Source organism: Muscardinus avellanarius (assembly GCF_963383645.1).
Source record: "Muscardinus avellanarius genome assembly, chromosome: 1".
Lineage (NCBI taxonomy): Eukaryota > Metazoa > Chordata > Mammalia > Rodentia > Gliridae > Muscardinus > Muscardinus avellanarius.
In genome coordinates, this window is record NC_137786.1 from 235,550,285 (window position 1) to 235,561,257 (window position 10,973).

At 56.2% G+C, this 10,973-nt stretch overlaps 1 protein-coding gene across 1 annotated transcript; it reads right to left on the reverse strand.

Annotated features, from left to right (window-relative positions):
* Positions 1-1,850: 1,850 nt before the first annotated feature.
* Positions 1,851-6,290, reverse strand: FGF19 (fibroblast growth factor 19; the record flags this gene model as incomplete). Its single annotated transcript, XM_080693667.1, has 3 exons — positions 1,851-2,156; positions 5,881-5,984; positions 6,062-6,290. 3 exons carry the CDS (start codon positions 6,288-6,290, stop codon positions 1,851-1,853), a joined length of 639 nt encoding a protein of 212 aa, XP_080549793.1.
* Between the last annotated feature and the right edge of the window lie 4,683 nt (positions 6,291-10,973).

Here is a 10,973-nt window from a genome sequence, read left to right on the forward strand (position 1 = left end):
GGGCCACCACTCCCACCTTTAGCTTTTCTTTGTCCCCCTCCCTCCCTTCCTTTCTTCCTGTGATGGAGACTGAGCCCAGTGAAGCTCTGTGCTGAGCTACACCCCAATTCCTATTTATTTATTTATTGCAGGTCTGGGGATGGATCCCAGGGGTATTTGACCTCCAAGCTACACCCCCTGCCCTATTTTTTATTCTTTATTTTAAAACAGGGTCTCACTGAGTTGCAGAGGGCCTCAGTAAGTCACTGAGGCTGTCCGCGAACCGCGATCCTCCGGTCTCAGCCTCCCGAGTTCTGGGATTACAAGCGCCCGGCTTCTTTTATTTTAAGACAGATTCTCGGCTAAATTGTTGAGTCTGTTCTCAAACCTGTGATCCTCCTGTCTCAGCCTCCCCAATACTGAGATTGTAGGCGTGCCCCCTCACCGGGCTCTGGCGACATGTCCAGTTGTCACCTCCAGACAGCTGCCACTAGAATCTAGTGGTAGAGGCAGAATGGCTGCTAGACCCCGTAAGATGCAGGAACCCCTGCGCCCCGACCCAAGAAGGCCCACAGGGTTGGGGGCGTGGTCTCAGAATGGGCGTGGCCACCGGGCTCCAGGTGGGGCCGCTGGATGGGCGTGGCCAGCAGGCTCTAGGTGGGCCTGGGGGCGGGGCCAACACCTCAAGGCGCCATTGGTGGTCCTGGCAGAGGCCCCGCCCCGCCCCACGCAGGCACCCTGTGGTCCCCAACCCCCTGCCTGGCCCCCAACCTTCCCACCTGCATCACAGAACGCAACCTGGCCTACAAACCAACTCCACTTTAATGTAGAAAACAAACCTCATGTACATAAATATAATCCGGGGCTATAAATAAAGTAAGAAAATAAAAGAGATGTACATATAAAATAAATTACTCATAAATATGGTGCTGGAAACTTAAGTGCTGGGGGAGAGCCCCCAAGTCTCTCCCCCACGGCTTTTGCGGTCTTGGCAAGACTGGGGCATCGGATCGTCCCGTTTTCGCCCGCTGGTGAGTGGGGCGCAGGCGGCGGACGGCGGTGGCCAGGAGCCAGGGCTGTGCAGGGCTGGAGCATCAGAAGGGGTGTGGGCCTGCGGGCTCCATGACGCCTTCTTCCTGGAAACCGAGGCCCTCGCCAGATGAGCGATGCTGGCTCCTCCTGTGCTGGGGGCAGAGGTGGCGGCTGGGCCAGCGGCCTGAGGGAGCCAGCTCTGCGCCCGGCCAAGCCACTCTGCAGGGCCCTGGATATCCAGAAGAGGGGGCAAGGGCCAAGCTGTTTCATCTGTCAGAAAGCAGTCCACTGGGGTTTACCCATCCCAGAGCCAGCCTCAGCGGGGAGGGAGTTCTCAAGTTCTCTGGGGGCCGGAGAGGGGCTCCAGGTTTCTCCAGGTCAGCCTGGCTCCGCAGTCCCCGCCAGGCGGTGTCTGCAAAGGCAAAAGGTCCTTGGACTTCAGATCCGGATGGGTTCTTACACAGCGCTGGGTCAAGGTTTCTGGGCGTTGCGCATCACTGACCTGTAGGTACGTTTGGAAAAACTGCCTGTCTTCTGGCTGTCCCCGCTGAAAACCAGCAAGAATGACAGAGGTTCAGCTTTAATTAGGAATGTTTCCAAGGAGTGAGCTCCCCATCGGCCGAGGTATTCAAGTAGAGCCAGCAACCTGTCCAGCAACCTCCCAGGGCACAAGAGGGGCAGGGGCCTCAGAGGGCGTCCGCCGGTGGGGCGCTGACGGTTTTATGATCAGACACGACACCGCCGACGTAAAACTCGAATATGTACAACTTCTAATATTTCTTCCTAAAGCTAAACGGAAGGGACTTGGTGGTGGTCCTCGAAGCCCTTCGGAGCCTCGCTTATTTCTGAAAACTGGGACTCTTGACCACGCTCCTGTCGCCGGCCATCCCGAACGGGTCCATGTTGTCGGTTTCCAGGGGTAAAGAGAACACGTCGGACTCCAAGGGGTCTCGGGGCTCGGCCGAGGCCTGCGGCAGCATGGGCAGGAAGTAGGACAGGGGTACCACGCCCCAGCTCTGGTACAGCTGCCTCTGCTTGGCACTGCTCAAGGCCACCGGGAGCTGGTACTTCCGGGACACGTATACGTTGTACCCGCCGTAGCTGATCTCCTCCTTGAAGGCGCATTCGTCCTCCAGGTACCTGGGCTGCACAGAATAGCCGTGAGCTTTACGCATGCAACCAGGTACCATATAAAGCACATACAATCTCCATATTAGTAATAGCAGCACGTATTAGCATATTATATATGCATACTTTTTTATTTTTATTTTTGGTGCTGGGAATTGAACTCAGGGGAGTTCTACCTCCAAGCTATACCCCCAGCCTTTATTTTTTAGTTTCTACAGAATCTCACTAAGTAGTGAGATTCTACAGAATCTCACTAAGTTTCTGAGGGTCTGGATAAGTTGCTGAGGCCAGCCTTGGACCTGCAATCCTCCTGCCTCTGCCTCCAAAATACTGGGATTACAGGTGTGCATCACTGCATCTGGCTGCATTTATTATGCTAGATCTAAAAATTAGTCTATAATTTTAATATGTAATTGGTGTATTAAAATTAGCATATAACTTTAGTATATAATTAGTGTATATTAGTACATATTACATATGTATATTAGTATCAATTAGTACATATTTGTGTATATTAGTATATATTATGTTACATGTATATTAGTACCTTTTGGCATATATTAGTACACATTATATTACATATATTAGAAGCTGGGTGTGGTGGCGCACACTTGTAATCTCAGCATTTGGGAGGCTGAGACAGGAGGATCGCAGTTTGTGGACAGCCTCAGATACTTAGTGAGGCCCTTTGCAACTCAGTGAGACCCTGTTTCAAAATAAAGAATAAAAAAGTTGGGTTGAGAGCCGGGTGTAATGGCGCACGCTTTTAATCCTCGCGCTTGGGAGGCTGAGACAGGAGGATCGCACAGGTTCGAAGCCAGCCTCAGCTACTTAGTGAGGCTCTCAGCAACTTAGTGAGACCCTGTTTCCAAATAAAATAGAAAAGAAAATAGGTCTGGGAGTATAGTCCGGAGGTAGAAAGCCCCTGGGTTCCACCCCCAGTACCACCAAAAAAAAAAAAAAAAAAAGGGGGGTGTAGCTTGGAGGTAGAATGCCCCTGGGTTCCATTCCCCAGTACCTCAAAAAAAATTACATATATTAGTATACATTATGTTACATGTGTATTAGTACCTTTTGGCATATATTAGTACACATTATATTACATATGCATATTGGTATATATTAACATATACTAGTTATATATATGTATAGTAGCACAAGTCAGTACGCATTAGTATATATTGTGTTATATATATAAATTAGCACTATATCGGTATATTGAGAATTATGTATTTTGCATGCCTTTGTACTTTGTGACAGCGGTTCCGTGCGCCCGTATTATATATATATATATACATATATATATGCTTCACGTGTACACGTGCCCTTTGTGTAGCTTCTTAATATTTATACACACTTCAGAGAGCTTCTTAATTTTCCCCACCAGATCACCCTGCCTTCTCCTGGTGAATACTACCCACAAATCACAGCCCTGCGTAGACCGCTCCCTCACCTAGCCGTCACCATCTTACTATCTCTGGAGCTGTGAGAAGCGCCGGCAACCCACTGAATCCCGTCAGGATCCTCTTTTCATCAAGAAAGCCTCTGCCGGCCCATCTGGGGCCCAGATTGCGGCAGCTAGTCAGCTTCCAAACCTGCAAAAGCTAGAAGCCTTTCTAATGCCGCAGTTTTAAGAAGCGTGGGCCCCCTCCGGCCCCTTCAGTCTCTCTGAGCTCCTTCCAGGCAGCCTGCCAGGAGCCTGGAGATAATCCGCGCCCCCTCCCCCAGGCCCAGGACAGAGCCCGCACCCTGCGGGCGGCCTGAAATGTGTGCCGCAGCTAACTGTCCCCGTCCCGGTCTCAGCTCCTCCTGCGGAGGGGTCGCGAGGTGCGAGTCTTTACCCTCGGGGACACAGAGAAGAGACAGAGTCTGGGAGCCCAGAGGCTGCTGGAAAACACAAGTGTGACTCCTGCCTAAGTCTACAAAGGTCACGGAATTGCAGGTGGGTGAGCAACATCTGATAAGGTGCTGATAAGAGTCTATACAAGATCTCTCTGCTCAGCCGAGACGCTGGGTCCACCAGGGCAGCAGTGCCCGGGGCTCCTGGGTACCTGACAAAATGCAACTTGCAGTTAAAAAAGGGCAGGATTCCACTCCGCTAGTTCTTGGGGAGAATTTTTCTCCATACATAAAAGTGTAGCGTTTCAGCCGGGTGTGGTGGCCTCTGTCTGTGAAGCCGGTACTAGGGAGGCTGAATCAGGAGGATCACGGGTCTAGGCCAGCCTGGGCCACGGACACCCTCAGCAATTTGGCAGGGCCTTGTTTCAAAATTTTCAAAAAAAGAAAATCAAATAGGGCTGGGGTGTAGCTCGGAGGTAGAATGCCCCTGGGTTCAATCCCCAGTACCAAGAAAAAAAAAAATAATGAAAAAAAGAAAAATTTGAAATTTCTATTTAAAAATAAAGAAAAAAACTGAATGTGTGCTAGGCTGTGCCCAGGAGATCCAGAGGCAGGGGAGGGTTTCCCTTTTGCATAAGGGCAGAATGGGGGTTGGACCCCCATTCCCCCCCCCCCGCAGGCCCTCCCACCAAGAGACCCCTGTCATAAGTAAATGTCAGATAACAAGAAGTGCCTGGCACGGTTCACACCCCTCTTCTTTTGCCTCTTTTCGGTAGATAAATTGAATAAATGGTTGTCAGAGCCACAAAACAGTTTTGAGACTAAATGTGGGCCCTGGGGGCTGTCTGCCTTTTCCGGGACAGGGGCATCCCCGCAGGGGCCCCCACCCCCACCCTGGCCCCTGCCTCTGGCTCTGGGGCAGCCCAGGCTGTGTGGGAGGGCTCCGCAGGCCAGGCGGGGACCTCACACAGCCACCGCTGCCTGCTCTGTGCTGCTGGCTGGGGAGCAGAGGGCTCGGTCCTTTGAACTCGAGGCTTTGTTCTGCCCAGCCCCGGCCCCCGTGCACATCCAGCCCGGGCCCTGGGGTTACCTGGGCCTTCCCTCCGCCGTAGCCCCATCCCCCATCCCAAGCCTTCCCAGGGCAGGTGCACTGGAGCCTGCCAGGGGGGCGCCCTGGGATCCTTATTCTAATGGCTCTGGCACCACTGTTTTCCTGATACATCAAAATTTTAATTAAAAAGAAACCTCGCCAGTCCCAGATGAGCTGCTTTTGTCCGGTTAACGTGATAATTAAAAAATAACACTACCTACAGATATACGGATATATTTTTTGCTCCACCCCCCCCCTTTATACTTGAAGGACAGAAAGGAGAGTGGAGGACCACAACGGAGGACCACACGCAAGGCCAGGGGCTGAAAAGCCCGGAGGTGGGCTTCCTATTTTCCTATTTAATATCAAAGAGAGCCGAATAATGGGTCTCCTCCGTCACGCCTGCGGGCCTTTGGCTCAATTGAAAAGCTTAGGCTCCCGCCCTCCCCTGGCTACGGGCTGGGACCTTACATTCCCATAAAGGGGGGGAGGTGGTGGAACGTTAGCATTTTATTTATTTATTTTGCGGTCCTGGGGATGGAGCCCAGGGGCATTCTACCTCCGAGAGCTACACCCCCAGCCCTATTTTTTATTCTTTATTTTGCAACCGGGTCTCACCGAGTTGCAGAGGACCTCACTCAGCACCTGAGGCCGTCCGGAAGCCACGACCCTCAGTCTCTGCCTCAGCCTCGCAAACGCTGGGGTCCCCAGCGTGCGCCCCACGCCGGGCTCGGGCGGTAGCATTTTAAGGGCCCGCGAGGCCTCTCCCTGGAGGAGCCGCTCCGCACCCCGCCCGGGCCGGGGACACTTACCAGCCCCAGCACCCTGCCGTCGGCGCCCATGCAGAGGTACCGCTCGCTGCCGACGTCCTTGATGGCCACCGTCTCCAGGGCCACCGCCCTGATCTCCAGCAAACCTGGCCAGGAAAGCAAGAAGGGACAGGGTCAGCCGGGGCGGCGCGCACGCGGGCGGGGGGCGCGGGCGGGCGCTCACTCTGATGGCCGGGCCGGGGGTCGCAGGCCACCGCGCCGTCGGGGCGCAGGCTCAGGAAGCAGCTGGAGGCGCCGTGGGGGCCCGCGGCGAACAGGTGGCGCCGGCGGACCGGCTGGTCCCAGCCGTAGTGCAGGTGCGGGCCCTGGTCGGACAGGGCCGGCGGCCGCCCGGCCACCGCCGGCCACAGGCTGGCCAGGGCCAGGGCGAGCGCCACCGCGGCCCCGCGCATGGCCCCGAGGCGGGCGGGCGGCGGGCGGCGGCGAGGTGGGTCCGCGCTAGGGCCTGCGCCGGCGCTGCGCACCTCCCCCGGGACTGGGTCCCCGCGCCGCCGCCGCATCTCTTATCGGCGGCCCCCGCCCCCGCCCCGCCCCCGCCCCCGGCAGGTGGGCGGCGGCTCCCGGCCCGTCCGCGGTCCTGCCCCGGCCGGGGGCGCGGGGGGGGGGCCGGCCCGGGGTCGGCGACCACCGCCCGGTCGAGCGGGTCGGATTTTAGGAAGCAGGGGGCAGCCCCTCCCCCAGACCCGGCTCCGGGGTGGGCTTTGTGCCCGCACTAGCGGGGGCGGGGCGCGGGAACCCGGGGGCCGGAGACCGGGGGCCCCCCGAGCTTTGCCCCCGCCGCCCCCACCCCGTCCAGAGCGCGCCCTCCTCGGCTTCAGGGCCCCCTCCCTGTGAAAGATCACCGCCCCTCCCTTCCCCGACAGCCCCAGCGCCGCACAGCGCCGGGGCCGAAGCCGTCCATTAGAGCATCCCCCGCGGCCGGGACCTCCGCGTCTTCCCGGGCTCATCTTCTCGCGATCTCAGGCCCCCGCCCGCCCCGCTGTCCCGGTCCCTCGCCCCCCGACGGGGGCCCGGGGGCGCAGACAATGGGGCGCGGCGCGGGCCGGACGCTAGGTGGCGCTGCGGCCCCACTTTCGCGCGGGGGGGACCGAGCCCGAGGGGGGCGCTGGCGAGGGCGACTTGGGGGCCGGCTGGGCGGGTGGGTCACTCCGGCCCGGCCCCAGGCGCAGGGCAGGGCTGGGCCCCGAGCTGCCCGGCGTCGGCGGGCCCCCGGGTGTCCGGCCGGCCGGGGAGGTCCTTATGGGGCGGGAGCAGCCGTGGAGAGCCCCCGGGTGCGTGAACGGGGCCCCCGCGGAGAGAGACCGAGCCCGGGAGTAGATCCCACGAGTCTGTATTATTCCTGGAAGCCCCCGGCTGGGGGGCCCGGCGAGGCTGCTCTGGGGGGAAGAGTCCACTCTCCGGCCGCAGAGAGTGACCAGGCCAGAGGCCGCCGGCCCGCCGGCCAGTGCCCGGGGACTCATCCCCCGGAGCCCTTTACAAAAAGACGCCGTCCCCAGGCTTGCGGGACCCGGGACTCCACGCCGCGGTCTCGGATCTGTTCAATCGAATTACTCCCCCCTGTGGCGTTCAATGGCCGCGGCTCCCACCGCGCCCGATCACCATCCCCTGCGGCTCTCACTGAAAGTCCATTTTAAAGCGATGAATGCGGGGTGTGCGGGAGGATGGCGAGGGCCGGCGGGGGCTGCGTCCGGGGACTCGCCCCCGGGAGGGCCGAGGGTCCCCCCCCCTCCGGCCTCCCGGGGGCCGCGGGGAGAGCCGGGGCTCCCCGGGGTAAACCCAGGACTCCCCCCGTGTCCTCTGCCTCCCCCTGGAACAGGTGGAAAACGGGTCCCAGAAAAGTGGGCGGTGCCTCAAGACGACACCCTTGGCAAGTGGAGACGCCGCTGCTCGTGGGGGGGGGGGGCTTCTACCTCCAAGCTGCACCCCACTCCCCAGCCCTATTTTGTTTCTTATTTGGAAACAGAGTCTCGCCACGTGGCTCGGGGCCTGCCCGGCCAGCTTGCCCGGGCTGGCTTCGAACCCGCAATCATCCTGTCTCAGCCTCCCAAGGGCCGGGATCACACACCCGGCTTGCCGCTGGAGTTTGAACCCAGAAAGGCTTATAAACCCAAGCCGCGCTGCCTCCTGGGGGGCAGTATGGCCTTGTCTTAGGGTTCCGGGGTCAGACAGCTGCAGCGGGAGGCCCCACAGCTGGCCACTGGCTGGGCAGGTCATGGACCACTGGGCCTGCTTTCAGGCTTGTCCTGTGGGTCACGTGGAAGAGGACTCGGAGCAGGGGACGGAGGCATAAAGATAAAAGATAAGATAAAGGCCAGCCCTGGGGGTCAGCTACTCACCGGGCATTTCACACCCGCTGGAGGGAGGGCTGGGCAGGTTTTGCTGACGGATCCTGCTTCTGGGGAGGGAAAGGAGGCGCACGCAGAGATGTGCGCGGGGGCCCGCACCGCCTGGGCGTCATGGCGCGGGTACCCTGCGGGGCTGGGGTTGGGGAAGCCCGCGATGACCAGCAGGGGGCGCCGTGACGCCGGCCTGGCTGTCCAGAGAGGACTGAGGCTCCGGCCAGGTCCAGAGATTCCACCCACCCAGCGCTGCGGGCGATGGAGAATCGCCCCCACTGCCCTCCTCAGCTCACCCCCGGTGGCCAGAAAAGCTGGGCCGGGTGGCTCTGTTCTGGATTTATGTTAGCTGAGACGTTTTGGGGTGTTTTTTTTTTAGGTGCTGGGGTCTCAGGTATACTAGGCAAGTGCCCTACGGTGGAGTCACACACCAGCCCTAGCTGGGAGTTCTTTTTTTAAAGCCTGCCCCGTTGAATCCTAAATTCTTTTTCTGGGGCCTCTCTTCACCTGAGCACACGTGGACGTTGCTATTCTCTATCATGGCAAAAACGAGGTTTTTGTCATATCTAAACCCATCTCCCAGCAACTAAAGAAATCTTGTCCAGCTTAACTTCCTGTCTTTGTATTATAGAAATAATCGTTTCTCTTTTACTTTACAGCCAAGGAGCTCTAGTCCCGGCTCCACTGTGTGCCAAGTTCACAAGCACTCCTCCGAGCCCCTCCAGTCCCCGCCGCGGCTTCATGGTTGGCAATCATCCCATAGTTGGAGATGTTTCTGAACATTGCTTAACATTTTTATCAGAAAAATAAGAACTGGCCAAGCATGGTGGCGCACGCTTGTCATCCCGGTACTTGGGAGGCTGAGACAGGAGGATCGCAGGTTCTCAGCCAGCCTCGGCTACTTAGTGAGGCGCTCCACAACTTAGCGAGACCCTGTTTCAAAATAAAGAATTTTAAAAACTTGAGTCAGGAGCTGTAGCTTGGAGATAGAATGTCCCTGGGTTCAATCCCCAGCACCGTTAATAAATAAGTAAATAAATAAATTAATTAATTAGTTAATTAGAACTGCATCCAGGCATGGTGGCAAACACCCGTAATCCCAGTACTTGGGAGGCTGAGACAGGAGAATTTCAGGTTCACAGTCAGCCTCAGCAACTTAGACCCTCAGCAATCTAGTGAGACCTTGTTTTAAAAACAAAATAAAAGCTGAGTGTGGTGGCTCACACTTGTAATCCCCGCGCTTGGGAGGCTGAGACAGGAGGATCACACGGGTTCAAAGCCAGCCTCAGCTACTTAGTGAGGCTCTCAGCAACTTAGTGAGACCCTGTTTCCAAATAAAATATAAAAAATAGGTCTGGGAGTGTAGCCCAGGGGCAGAAAGCCTCTGGGATCCATCCCCAGTACCACAATAAATAAATAAATAAATAAGCCTGGGCTTGAAGATTGAATGCCCCGGATTCAATCCCCGCAAAGCACGCACACACACACACACACACACACACACACACACACACCAAAAACTAAAAAAAAAAAAATTGAAATATTAAGCCAGGCGTGGTGGCACGCACTTGTAATCCCCGTATTTGGGAGGCTGAGACAGGAGGATCGCAGGTTCACAGCCAGCCTCTGCTACTTAATGAGACCCTCTGCAACTTAGTGAGACCCTGTTTCAAAATATAAGAATAAAAACTAGGGCCGTGGGAGTAGCTCACAGGTAGAATGCCCCTGGGTTCAAGGGTTCAATCCCCAGTACTGCACATTCAAAATGAAAAATATATATATATATATATTCTTGAATCATGAAGTATTTTTATTTTTATTCAGGCAAATTTGTTCTATTTGTTTGTTTGTTTGTTTGTTTATGGTACTGAGGGTGAAACCCAGGGACATTCTACTTCCCAACTACACCCCAGCCCTATTTTTTAGTCATTTACTTATTCGTTTGTTTGTTTGTTTATTGGTGGTACTGGGGGTGGAACCCAGGAGCTTTTCTACCTCCAGGCTATGTTCCCAGACCTAATTTATACTTTATTTAGAAAGAGGGTCTCACTAAGCTGCAGAGGGCCTCACTCAGTAGCTGAGGCTGGCTTCGAACCCGTGCGACCCTCCTGTCTCAGCCTCCCAAGCGCTGGGATGACAAACATGCGCCACCAGCCTGGCTTTTATTTTTTATTTTGAAACAGGTCTCACCGAGCTGCAAAGGGCCTCACTAGGTAGATGAGGCTGTCTGCAAACCAGGATCCTCCTGTCTCAGCCTCCCGAATGCTGGGATGACAAGCGTGCGCCACCACGCCCGGCTCCCTTAGATATTTTAAAGGTGTGTGTTAAAGTTAGATATAAAATGTCCCCTAAAGAGAGCTCACTGAATGTTTGGAGCTGAGTTAGAAGAGATGTAATTGAGAAGTGGATGAGCCCGTTGTAAAGAACTTACCTGGTGGTGCCCCGTAGGCCTGAGGGTGTGGCTGGTGGTTGGGCCAATGGGGTGTGGCCTTGGGGATTATATAAAGGGTTCCTTTTCTCTCTCTCTCTCTCTCTCTCTCTCTCTCTCTCTGGCCTCTGCGATGTGAGCACAGCCCAAGTTCTCCCCTCCACCTCCTGCCACCATGGCCAGAGAGCCTTGGTCCCCTTGGTCCCCCTTGGGTGACTGAGCCCAAATTCATTAAAAAAAATAAATCTTTCTTCTAAGTTATATGGTCAGTCTCTAGGTTATAGCTGCAAGAATGCTGATGGATACAGTAT